The sequence below is a fragment of the Marmota flaviventris genome, chromosome 11 (genome assembly GCF_047511675.1).
Source record: "Marmota flaviventris isolate mMarFla1 chromosome 11, mMarFla1.hap1, whole genome shotgun sequence".
In the NCBI taxonomy this organism is placed as follows: Eukaryota; Metazoa; Chordata; class Mammalia; order Rodentia; family Sciuridae; genus Marmota; species Marmota flaviventris.
This window is the reverse complement of record NC_092508.1, coordinates 93,909,223-93,922,775: the sequence shown is the minus strand read 5'-3', so window position 1 is coordinate 93,922,775 and position 13,553 is coordinate 93,909,223. Positions and strand designations below refer to the sequence as shown.

At 35.5% G+C, this 13,553-nt stretch overlaps 1 protein-coding gene and 1 pseudogene across 5 annotated transcripts in view; one reads left to right on the top strand and one right to left on the bottom strand.

Moving 5' to 3' along the window:
* Positions 1 to 4,583, bottom strand: part of Map3k19 (mitogen-activated protein kinase kinase kinase 19) — a 37,379-nt gene extending 32,796 nt beyond the window's left edge. For 4 of the 5 annotated variants that reach the window (XM_027936821.1, XM_027936823.1, XM_027936822.1 and 1 more), the window contains exons 1-2: positions 4,547 to 4,568; positions 2,886 to 3,001 (exon numbers count right to left, since the gene is read on the bottom strand). In XM_027936821.1, coding sequence (XP_027792622.1) covers positions 2,886 to 3,001; positions 4,547 to 4,568 — 138 coding nt within the window. Of the gene's footprint in view, positions 1 to 2,885; positions 3,002 to 4,546 lie in introns of all 5 variants that reach the window. The other variant, XM_027936818.3, reaches the window with a different exon arrangement.
* Positions 4,584 to 11,696: 7,113 nt separating this feature from the next.
* On the top strand, positions 11,697 to 12,121 carry LOC114093870 (protein mago nashi homolog 2 pseudogene; annotated as a pseudogene).
* Positions 12,122 to 13,553: the final 1,432 nt, after the last annotated feature.

Here is a 13,553-nt window from a genome sequence, read left to right as displayed (position 1 = left end):
TTTGTGTCCATCTCATGATCAATGAACACTTCTTCTTGTATTTATTTATTATTAGTATAAATTGTCTAAATCTTTTGCTCATTTTCTAATTGGATGGATTGATTTCTTACTGTTGGATTTAGAGAATTCTTTATATATTCTGGATATGTGACTCACAAATATTTTCTTTCAGTCAGTAAGAAGACTTGACATGCATTTCTAAATCCTTTAATCTTTTAACAAACAGAAGTTTAAAATTTTGATAAAAACCAATTTATTCTTTTATGGAACATAAATTTGGTCTTATGCCTAAGAATTCTTCTTAGATTTACGACCACTTTGAGTTAATTTTTATAAAGTATGAGTTTTAAATTGAGGTACATATTTTTGCATATTGATGTTCAATTATTCCTGCATCATTCAAAAACTGTCTTTTCTCCACTGAATTACTTTTACACATTTATGTAAAAACAAACAAACAAAAAAAACTGTTGAGCTTCTTTCTTCAAATTAGCTTCTATCAATATATGATGCATACTTTGCATTTTAACATCTTTGAAATCAGACATCTTACAACTGTCATAGTCAGGGCTGGGGGTGTAGCTCAGTGGTAAAGTCCTTGTCTAGCATGTGCAAGGCCCTAGCCCCACCCTCAGTACTGAAAACAAAACAAAACAAAATGCCACAATCATTATAGTCACATGGTCACAATTTTGTCATTTTTTTGTGGTATATTTGATGATATTTTATTTTATAATAGGTGGTTTCTTAGATTAAATGCAACATGGTGGAATACATTGCCAAACCCAAGTTATCATATAAGAGGTCAGAAAGTGAACAGGATTTGGCAGTAAGCAATAGGTAATTAACTAGGTTAAAACCTAGTTGTCTGCAGATGAGATATCAATGAGAAAGAAGATGATGTACCACATGGCAGAGCTCAGGAGTAAGCAGCACCAGGTACTACAAAAATTGGGAGTTAGTAAGAGGTTGCAAAAAGATGGTTTGGTTGAAAGTCTGTGTAAGGAACAGAGAGGTCTCCAACATTCTACTTTACTGTATGTAACCATACCACTGCTCCACCTCCACCTTCAAAGAAGGAAGGAAGACTTAGTTGGGAATTATTTGAACTGGAAGGGTCTGGACTTAGAGACAAGATGCATGATGAAGAGTGGGAACAAGGCTTCAAAGTAGAAGAGAATCTTTAAGTTTGAATATTGGCAGAAACACTGTATTCGTCCTCCTTTCTGACCCAGCTCCTATACAGCCTGCAGCCAATTTATATTCCTGAGTCAAAAGTTTGTAAAATCCTTTTCTGAAGATATTTAATGACCCCAGAGAATAGATCTATAGATACTGACATATATTAGTCCCCCCTCCTCGAATCATTTCACTATCAAATCAATCCCAACGAAGCCCACCAATAGATAAACTGCACCATGGGTAGAGAGCTTCTAGTCAGGTTTTAGTGTCTCCTTAAATATAAATCAATAGTCAAAGGTCTCCAGATATTTGAAGAAAACCTTCAATGTAAAAGATAGAGTTAACACAACAAAAAGAAAAAAAAAGGGGGAATGCAGTTGAAATAGAGAACACAAATAAATAAAAGGAAAAACTAAGTTTGTTTATGTATTTTGAGACAGGGTCTTGCTCTATTACCCAGGCTCATCTTGAACTCCTGGGCTTACGTGATTCTCCCACCTCAGCCTCCCAAGTGCTGGGACTACAGGTGCGTACTACCATGCCTGGCTGGGAAAAATAATGAAAGGGGAATAAAGAAAAAAAAAATGAAAATTTCCAAGAACCAAAGAAGATGAATTTTCAAGTTTAAAGGGTTCATCTAGTTCCCAGGATAATGATTAAGAAAGTTACCCTAAAGTATTATGAAGTTTTAAAATACTGGGGTTGTAAGAAGATCCTAAAAGCTGAAAGGGAGGGAGGGAGGGAGGAAGGGAGGGAGTAGAAGAAGAGATAGACATACAGTCACAGAGAGAAAACGAATATACAAAGAATAGGAAATTAGAATGGTGCCAGATTTCTTTCTTCTTCTTCTTCTTTTTTTTTGGTGCAGAGCTGGGGATCAAACCCAGGGCTTCGTGCATGCTAAGCAAGCAGTCTACTACTGAGTTGTACTTCCAGCCCATCAGATTCCTTAAAAATATAATTGGAAGCTACAAAAATATGGTACAATGAAATACTTCTATGCTAATAAAACATTGTTGAAAAAATTGAAGAAGACACAATAAATGGAATTATGTGGCATTTAGTGTGGATTCAGCTGCAACAATCTTTTATGTTATTAAACACACACACAGAGTTTTGGATAGACTGAATGTTTGTGTCCCACCAAGATTCATATTTTGAAATTCTAATTGCCGGAGTGGTGGTATTAGGAAGTGGAGCCTTGGGAGGTAATTAGATCATGAGAATGCAGTCCTCAAGATGGATTTATGCTCTTATAAAAGAGATACCAGAGGGCTCACTAGCTGTCTCTCTGCCATGTGAGGATACCATAAGAAGTTGGCAGGCTGCAAGCTGAAAGACAGCCCTCGCCAGAACCCAACCAGGCTGGAACCCTGATCTTAACCTTTCAGCCTCCAAAACTGTGAAAAATAAATTTCTATCATTTGTAAGCCTCCCAGTTTATGCCACTTTGTTAAGCTAAGGCAGACAGACACACAACACACAAGTTATACATGAGACTCAGAATTGACTAATTACCACTCTAACAGTAGACTCAGAAGAGTGTCTTACTAATTGTGCTTTACATTTTTTAATGAATTACATTAAAATACAATTATATGATTATTACAAAATATCCAAGTCTCACAGATGAAATGGTAGATGGTGCAGTTGGCTGTTTTTTTTTTTTTTTTTATTTTGTTTCTTTAAAAGGAGTATCTTACCTCACTGCTGCTGATGCTTTGCAAGATTATGTTTTGATTTTTGGTAATTGTCATCATATCAGTTGGAGAAGAATTTGTATCATGACAAATGTCAAGCAATGATTCAGCATGTTTTTCTGTCAAAAGGAAACATAATATTGTGTTTTGATAAGATTCATCTCCAACAATTTCACAGGAAGAACTAGTTCTAGCCTTTAAAATCAGTTTCGTTTTGTCAAATTTTCCTAAAGTAATGGGCCGGGATCTCAATGAAGCTTTAGCAGTAATTTTCACAGGAAAAGATATGGAACAACAGGAATTCGTAGAATAAATGGATTACAAAAAATTTTTAAAGGGTTTAGTGACAATTGCTATCATTCAAAGATAAAGAAATAAACAAGGACCTTGAGTTTTTGAGTAAGTGAAATACTTGAGTTAAAGTTCAATCAATCAACACCTGCATACCTATTGACCCTTAAATTCTATGAATTAAAGTTACCAAGAGTCAGATTTTTGTTCAACATAATGCAAACCAATTCACATATAATCTCTACATCCTCATTGCAACCCCTCTGTGGGGTGTTAGGATATGAAGACAAGCTTTTCAACCATTCAAACCATCAGCACTTGGTTCAGGGTTGTGAAGTCATCTTTTCCAGTGGTCTAGGAACAGAGGAAGAACATCTGTTCTTCACCTTTCACAAGGATGATCCCTTGCATGGACTTCCACTGGTGGGTGGTTGGAAAAAAAAAAAAGTTCTTCATCTATTCTAGTCACCCTGGGACACTTCCATATGTGGATCAAAATAGTGAAGACTTCATGCTGGTTCTGATGATACTGTTTTTTCCTTCTCTGAATCTCCACACTGCCCTGGAGCATTCATGGAGAATAAGGATGATCTCAACACAACATGGCTAATAATTAAACTGAGTAACACAGGGACTTGCAGAGCATCCTGTAATTTTAAAAACAGGTTACACAACTTTCTTCTTTGGTGAGTGGAAAAGGAGATATTATGAGGTTAAATAGTTATCCACTGTTCTCCCTTCAAACATTCGGGGTTCACTGGTTTGTTTTAGGCGAAGTGGCAAAGTGTAACCCTAACACTGAGCAGGAAATCATATTTGCTCTACAGTTGCCAAGAACAAAGGCACTCAGCTACTCAAAGTTCACTTCCCCATGAAGCCACATTGAATTGATAAAGAGTTCTGAGCACCAAAGACTCCTAGTTACCAAGGGACATTGCTCTCTTATGTATCCCACTTCTTCTATCCTGACATTTTCAAAAAAAAAAAAAAAACCTAGGCTCTCTATCAATGAAATGAACCTTTTCCAGTAACTCTTCCAGTTAATCTTGACCTTGAAACAAAATTGAATATGTGACCTGCCCTCAGACCCTCCACTTCTTTACCATATTTTGCTTATTTATTCTTTGTAATATATCTTCTGCCTCCAGGCTGCCAATGAGATTTCTCACTTTCTCCCCATGTCTGCCTAGGAATCTCTTTCCCAATTTGACATTGTTTCTTAGCACTTCTCAGAGCATCAAGTTCTGGGCCTTGTAGTAACTGCTCAATTGAGTCATTATATAAATGTATCCATCAAAAAGATGTAGAAAAAGAAAGACTGCTAACAGGCATTTTTAGTTGGAGAATAATGCATGTGAAAAAGAAATATTTACCTGGTTTTGGCATAGAATTCATTAGAATGTCCAATAACTGCTGTTTCTTCAAACTTTCTATTTGTGATACATAATGTACTGCTGATTTTCCACTAGAATCACAGAGTTTAGGATCTCTAGGAAGAACAAAATCAATATCAAAGATTATTTAGTAAAATCTGTTGAAAAAGAAAATAATTATGGCAGGGAAAAACATTGAGCTCAAATAAATAAAAAGCAATCCTACAGAACTAGAGATGTCACACAGTAGTAGTACTGTGGTAGAGCACTTGCCTGTAAATGTGAAGCCCTGGGTTCAATCCCCAGCACGACCACCAAAAAAAAAATAAATAAATAAAGTAATATTACAAAGTTAGGATAATAATAATGATTTTGAAATGCATGTATGTGACAGAGAGTGATGATTTTTCAAGATTTAAAATAGGAGGAATATTCTCTATATCTTACTCCCACACTCATTCTAAAGATATTCTAAGATTTGTAGAACATTTCCAACTTTGGGCAAAAATTCTTATAATTTAATGGTGCATAAATCAAGGAAACATAAAACTGTTATTTTATCATCCTAAATAGCTGCATTCATATCTTTTCCTTTCCAATGCTTTAGTTAATTGCTGGCTTTTTTTCTAATGCTAACAGCTTGCTCTTCCATCATTCACAATGGTGGAATTGCATAAAATCTCTCTTTGAAAATAAACTAGTACACACACACGTTAAACTAGGGCTGGGGTAAAGCTCAGTGGTAGAGTGTTTCCTCAGTTCAATTCCCAGCATAACAAAATAAAATAAAACAAAAACTATTATGATTTTTTCACAGGCTTATGGTTGAGTGAAACCATCTTGTCATAATATTTAAAGTGTCCCTTTGCACATGGCCATTTCATTTCTCCTTCCTTAGTCCCATAGCTATTAGGCTAAACTGGCTGATATTAGGGCCTTTTGCAACAGTATAAACATCTTCTTATCCTCTCCATGCTGTACTGAATCCTAGCTTTTGATATTGGCTTCCAGAGAACCAAAGGGAACCCATTAACAAATTATAGGGTGGGAAACAACTCTCTTTATTCTTTGCATTCTAGGACAAGGAGCAAGTTGGATTATGGTTTCCAACCTAAAACCTTTTAATTTAAGTCTCTTTGTCATGATGGACAGGGTAATGAGTTATGAGCTCCAACACGGTATTCTCTTGTGGCCTTTTCTCTGGCAAAAGTCGTAATTCAAAAGAAATAGCATAGGACCAAGAATTGGAGGCTGCCACTGCTTTGATATGCAGCTCTAAGCAAGTCACTCTGTTTGGAATCTCAGTTTTCTCATCTGTCAGAGTAGTGTTTCTCCACCAACTGGTCTTTAATCTTCTGTATTCTGAGTCCCAATCCAGACCTGTTGGACACTATCTTGGGTGAGGTGTTCAGTAATCTGCATTTTTAACAATCACTCCAATTTCTTAACACTAATGTCTGAGGTAGTCTCAAAATTTCATTTTCATTCCATTGTGCTGATACTTTTATTATAATTCATATCCTTGATCATACTTTTCTTCTTGAAGCTCCTTTTTTTTTTCCAAAACAAAATTCATATGAAATACTGAGAAAGAGTGGGGCCATCTGTTCTCATTCAATGACAAGATGTCTAGGTATTAGCCATAGAAACTGCAATTCTAACATGAGAGACTATTTATTAACCCTTCCCCCTTTTAAAGTTAATTGCCAACCTCCCAACTTCTAGAAGAGGATTTGGTAAATAGTTATTTTCAGATAACTGGAAATCATTACAATAAATTGCTTTTGATAGATCGACAATGCTTTTCAAAATCGTTAATGACATCTTGGAGGTAGAGATCTGCATGATCAAGAATTATTTGACATTCCCAGTAACTACCAAAATAGTAAGTATTTAAACAAATGAAGAGCTGGCTGGGCACCATGGTGCACACTTGTTATCCCATCTACTCAGAAGGCTGAGACAGAAGGATTGGAGGCCAGCCTCAGCAATTATTGGGACCCAGTCTCAAAATGAAATATAAAAAGGGCTAGAGATGTAGCTCAGTGATAATGTGCCCCTGGGTTCAATCCCCCAAATCCTCTCAAAACAAACAAGCAAACAAAACAAAACAAAACACAACAACAATAAAACCCCAAAGAGCTGGGTATCTTAAGAATAATAGGCAGTTATGTAATATCTGTAATATAAGTTATATAATATCTATAATAATGTAATATCTGTACATTCCTTTTCAATTGTCAGTTTTTTTTGACAATGCATCTGCATTTAATGTATATAAGAGAAAACCATCTGCATGTCTATGTTTACATGTGATTTCTGTAAATAACAACAAGATAGATGCTCTTCAACTAGTGCTGACTGACCACTAATACTCACGCGCCATGCTTAAGGAGCTCCGATAGGACTTCCTCAGGTCTATAGACTGTTAGCATGTCAAGACTCTCAAACAGGTCCACATCTCTCACAGCCAGCATCAGAGGAGTCAAGCCATGTTGGTTTGGGAAATTTATATCCAGAAATTCTTCAGATGCCTTTAAAAACATGAGGCTTTATTTCTATTGTGTTTTACTGTATGCCTGTTTATACTAATCTTTGTATTTTCATTACTTGGTTAACTTCTCATTTTATTTTATTTATTTTTTATTTTTGGTGCTGAAGAGTGAACCTAAGGCCTCTCTTGTGTAAGCACATAAACTGCAACTGAATTACACCCCCAGCCTTATTCTTTCTCAAAATCTATTCTGAGGGCTGGGGTTGTAGTTCAGTGGTGGGGCAGTTGCAGGCACTGGGTTCAATTCTCAGCACCACATGTAAATAATTAAAATAAAGGTCCATCAACACTAAAAAAAAATCTATCCTGAGAGGAAGCTGAAGAGGTAGAAGAGCACAAACCTGACAGACAGACCTGGGTTTCAGCCTTCCTTCTGTTCACTGGTTATTCAACCTCCCTGACAGATTATATCACAGATACCTTGTTAAATAGTTGATAAAATCAACCTTTGATAAAATAAGAGATGCCAGTTAAATGATGAATAATTTTCATTTGGGAAACACTTATACTAAAAATTTATGTACTGTTTATTCAGTTTAACTGGGTGTCCTGTATTTTATTTGCAGAATCTATCAACCCTATACTTACTGACCTTCAGAATCCTCTGCTATACAGTTGGAATCATAACAACTTATTTGCAGTGTTGTTTGATGATTAGAGACAAAATATAAAAAGCACTTATCAAAGTGTCTGACATATAGTAGGTATTTGGTAAACACTTATTGAAACAATTAATAATTTATAATAATAAGGCAGTTTCCTTAACTAGATTTATATAGTCAAACACAATGGGTTTAGTGTTGGTTGCTCTAATGAAAGTAAAATTTTATTGACACAATTCAGAACTGAATTGGCTACTGAAAGGCCAAAATATCCAAACTGCTCATTTTATAGATCAAAGTAACTCACTAATTTCCATCTCTATTTCACTTTATACCATCAGTATAGTCAGTGTTTCTATCTCAGCTTCTCTAGGGACAAAATAGAGATAATGATATTACTTCAGCAGGGTGCTGTGGGAATTAATTAGTTAATATTTTTTTTCTGTCTCTGAGAAGAAATTGCCTCTTATATCAATGTTTATTATTAGTTAGAACCAACATGAAAGTTTTAAGCTGAGAATAATCTTGCAGAAGCACATTAATTTAGCATCTGTCAATTAAGCTCTAGATCCAGTTATAGGCACTAGTTTCTTAAAGCTTGGTTGCTAATCTTTAGGGGTGAAAAATGTGATTATGAAAACAGACATTGGATTACAATTACAACTGCTGAGAATAACATTAAAATAAAATGTATTGTGTTTAAGAAAAATTTCCAAGCCTCCTTCCATGGTGCATGGCAATTTTAGACTATCACAGACTATCATTTAGTACAACAAAAGAATTTAAAGTATCCTTTGGTTTTGTTCTAGCTATCCTTGACCTGTACATGACTGGAATATCTTTCACTCTTTCTTTATCTGTTTGTATCTTTACCATAGGGGATTAGAAGAAACTGTTTCCTAGCAGCAATTGATTTTCTTTCAGTTGGAAGGTCATGTGGGCCTGACAAGTATTTTTGAAGGTAAATGCCAAGAGCAGACAATTGCCAGTTTCAATAATTAATGTCCTTTAGTTATGCATATGATTTCATAAAGTTCTCTGGGAAAAATAATCTAAAGGTAGAAAATCTAAATGAGAAGATTAGTACTCTCAAAAAACAGCATTTAAAAATATGTCCTCTGAAGTCCTTTAGTCACAACTAAATATTATACAAGACATAGGCTGGCTGATTCCCTTTTCAGGATAAAGATAATAACTGCAACTGGTCCAAAGGGATCTAAACAGCAACTGTACAAATGGCAATGATGTCAAGGGAACTCCTCTGAGCAAGTTGACAGTAGTCCTCTGGAGGCTTCCTGGGAGCATATCATTTCCCAGTGGGCTGCATGACTTCTTCTAGCATTCTGCTGGAGGACTGTGTTCTTTTATTATCTTGTTTTCCACCTCAGCATCCTATTTGATCCTGTTTCTTTCTCATATTCCCTTCATGAACTTTCTGAAATTGCATTTGAAAATACCTTGTTTTTCTTTAAAAGGAGTCATATATGGTCTGTGCTCTTATCACTTGTATACCCACCCAAAGGCTGAAATAAACATCAGTTTAACTAACCAGTAACTGTTGAAGTTTTTCAAGATCACCTTGCCACGAACTTTGTAGAAGTTTCATTTGGGGATCTTGGATTCCACTGATTGCCAAGATTTGCCTTTGGATATCACAGTTGCCTACATGAACTGCAGTTTGGTTGCTATAATTGCAAAGGGTAATATCTGCTCCCTTTTCCAGAAGAAATCCAATAACCTGTAGCACAAGAAAATTTTTTATTTTCTATTTTTGTGTACCAACTGTATCTTCAGATCTGGGTAGTAAACTGATCTGAATTGGGTGTGGCTCTGATTCATGAAATAAGAAAGGAAAATTAGAAGGAAATAAAAATGGAGGTGTGCAGGTTGTGGTGTGTGGCTTATTGGTAGAGTGCTTGCTTAGTATGCATATGGCCTGGGGTTCAATTCCCAGCACTACAAGGGGGAAAAAAGATTAATTTAGATGCAGATGATTACTACTTGCCTTTTTTAGTTTGGGAAATAAAAATTTCTGTCATATAGATGCTTTTTGGGTACTATTTAAAATATTTTTAGCTGTTGATGCACCTTTATTTTATTTATTTTATGCAGCACTGAGAATTGAACCCAGTGCCTGACACATGCTAGGCAAGTAAGTGATCTACCACTGAGCCATAAAATTACAACCCCAATACTATTTTTTTTTTTGTCACACTAGAAATCTGTAGGTATAATATGCTAAAGTCACACACCACATTGAAATTGTATAATAGTCTATAATTTAGAATATAAAATTCAAATATTCATATATATATGCTTTAATGTTGCAAATATTATTTCAAGTGTTTCTAGGAGAAGCCAATCTGCATTCCAAAAAGTTAATTGATAATTTATTCAACAGATATGAATCAGGTGCCCAGTGTGTGTTGAGAACTGTCCTTGGTGCTGAGCCTCTATCAGTGAGCAAGTAGCCAGCCTTCAATGAATTCACAGTTTAGTGATGAACAAAGGCAGATAAAAAGGAAATTGCAGAAATGAAATGCATTATGCTGTCATGTATAACTAATTAGAACAAATTTTAAAATTTCAAAAAAAAAAAAAGAGAGAGAGAGAGAGAGAAAGAAAGAAATTGCAGGTGCTTGGAAGTAACACTGGCCAAATTATATTGTTATATTGTGTGCATGTATGAATGTAACAACAAATTCCACCATTATATACAATTACAATGCACCCATAAAAATGTGGGGAAAAGGCAATTACAACACATAATTGTAATGATAGAGGCAAATAGAGGAGGCAGAACTGGGGTACACCTAGAAGAAACCAATTGAGCTATCTTAGGAAGCCCAGGAAGAATGTGGAAGGAAGTGATATTTAAATTGAGACTCCAGGAATTAGACTCATTTAACCAGACAAAGACCAGAAGAAAGATTGTTTCAAGCAAAGGAAACAATGTGAATAAAGGACTGTGAATAAGAGAAAAAGTAACATTCAAACTGTAGAAGAAATTACATACTGATGGAGCTCAGGCAAGAAGGAAGGAAGGAGATGTGAATGAAGACAGTAAAAAAAAAACCCTAAATCCTGAAAGGCTTTACCAACCCCAGTGAGGAGTGAAAGGTGTGTGTTCAGAGAAATGGGAGATAATGCAAGATTTTTATTAGAAAAAACATGGTAAGATCAGTGTTTTAGAAAATCACTTTGAATGCTCAACTAGTTTTGATATGGGGAAGAACATAACTGGGAGATCCTGTGAGTATACCTTGACAGCGGCTCATGGAAAGATAACACAACTGAGAAAGGGAGCCAGTCATGGAAATGGAGTGGTTGTGGATATAATCTAGGGGCATTTAGGAAGCTGAATTGACAGGACATAGACATTGATTAGACATGGGAATGAACAGTGCGCCATAAATCAAGTATTACTCCAGGTTACTGTTTACTTTTATCTGTCTTTTCTACCTGCCAATGCAGGACAGACTGCCATGCTTCATTGCCTGAATGAATGGAATGGCCTTCTCACAGGTCTTTCCATTTCCAGATGTCTTTGAATGAAACCAACTAGAGTGGCTAGCATAAAAAATTCAGATAACAACAAGTGTTGGCAAAGATACGGAGAACTAGGAGCCTTCATACTGCTGTTTGTCTTACTAAAAATGTAAATTGTATAACCACTTTGAAAAACCATCTAGTAGTTTGTCAAATGATTTAATATAGAGTTACCTTATAACCAAGGAATTCCAGTCATAGGTATGGTATTTAAGAGGACTGAAAATGTATGTCCACACAGAAACCTGTACACAGGCATTTATAGCAACATTATTCATAGTGATTTATAGTCATCAGAAGTTGAAAACAAAATTTCCATCAATGGTAGATAAATAAAATGTGGTTTATCCATACAATGGAATATCATTTGGCTATAAAAAGTAGAGACTAATAGGTGCTGGGTGGCATGTTGGCCAAGCTTTCGACAGGCTTCTGGGACACAAAAATGGCTATGGCTAGTGATTTCTATCTATGCTACTATGTAGAGCACAAGGGCAAGTTTGGACATGAATTTCTAGAGTTCGAATTTCAGCCGGATGGAAAACCTAGATATGCCAAAAACAGCAATTACAAAAATGATGTCATGATCAGGAAAGAGGTATATGTACATAGTACTGTAATGGAAGAACTGAAAAGAATTATTGATGACAGTGATATCACAAAAGAAGATGATGCCCTGTGGTCTCCTCCTGACAGGGTGACATTAGAGATGAACACATTTCTTTTACCACATCAAAAATAGGCTCTCTTATTGAGGTAAATCAGTCAAAGGATCCTGATGGCCTTCAAGTATTTTACTATTTGGTACAGGTCTTGAAATGTGCAGTTTTCAGTCTCATTGGGTTACACTTCAAGATTAAACCACTTTAAATTGTGTTTTTGAAGTTGTTTGTATATTTAATTAAGGAATAGGTAAGGGAGGGTTTATTTACCATTTCACATTTTTAGGAATGTGAAACAAAAAGGCTTTTCTTTCTTTTTCTTTTCTTGGGACTAAATAGGTTACACATCCCCACACAAATTAAATTATGTAACTAAAAGCCACTTTTTGTTGAAATTTTGTTCTAATAAAACATCAAAGCCTGAAAAAAAAGTATTGATAAGTACTACAACGTGGACGAATCTTGAAAACATTATGCTATGTGAAAGAAGCCAAATGCAAAAGACCACATACAATTCCATTTATATTAAACCCCAGAAGAGGAAAAACTAGAGACAAAAATTAGATTAATAGGCATGAGGTGGAGAGTTTGGGGGAAAGGATAGCTGGGGACAGCTAAAGGGCACAGAGGTTGCACTCCTCCTTTGGGGGTAATGGTGTTCCTTGTGAGGTAATGAAAATGTTCTAAAACATTTACTGTGGTAATTATTGCACATCCATATGAATATACTAGAACCCATTGAATTATATATTTGAAATGGGTAAGTTATGTGGTATATGAATCATATTTCAATAAAGATGTTTTATAAATGCCTTTGTGCCACGTGTGGTGGTCCATGGGAGGCTGATTGCACATTTGAGGCCAGTCTCAGCAACTCAATGAGGCTCTAAGCAACTTAGTGAAATCCTGTCTCAAAATAAAAAGAGCCAGAGATGCAGTGGTTAAGGCCCCTGGGTTTAATCACAAGTACCAAATAAATAAAATAAAATACCCTTTGCATGCCTTCATGACTCCTGCATGATCTCCTCCTATCTTTCCAGTCTCATCTTGTGCCACTCTTCACTCTTCCTCTGCAAGTGCTAGACACCTTACTATATCTCAAATAGGCACACTTTTTCCCAAACTAAAACCTTTTTCTTTATTATTGTCCCTTCCCCAACTGCTCTTTTCTTATTATTCCCTCTTCCCCAAATACTCTTTAAATGTCCTTTATCATTATTTATATCTTACTACAAATGTAACCACATCAGTAAGGACTTTTCTGACCACCTTATCAAAAAAAAAAAAAAAAAAAAGGGAGTCGTTCTATTGGTTAGTTCCAAGCACTAATCACAACTGGTAATTTATTTAAGTGCCTATTGTTTCCTCATTTGTTGTGTTTCACTTTCAAGAGAAACTAAGTTTATGGGCAAGAGATCTTATCAAAATAATATTTTATGAATGGGTTAAGGTGCTAGATTTTTTTGCTATTTAATAAGATGGTTAACACTAATATGGGTATTCCTTATAAGGATTGGGTACAGGAAGAAAGATGAAGACAGTTTTGGATATGTTGTATTTGGAATGTTTGTGCCATTCAAGTGCAGAGATTCAGTTAGAAGCTGAACATTATATATATATATATATATATACAGGAGTTC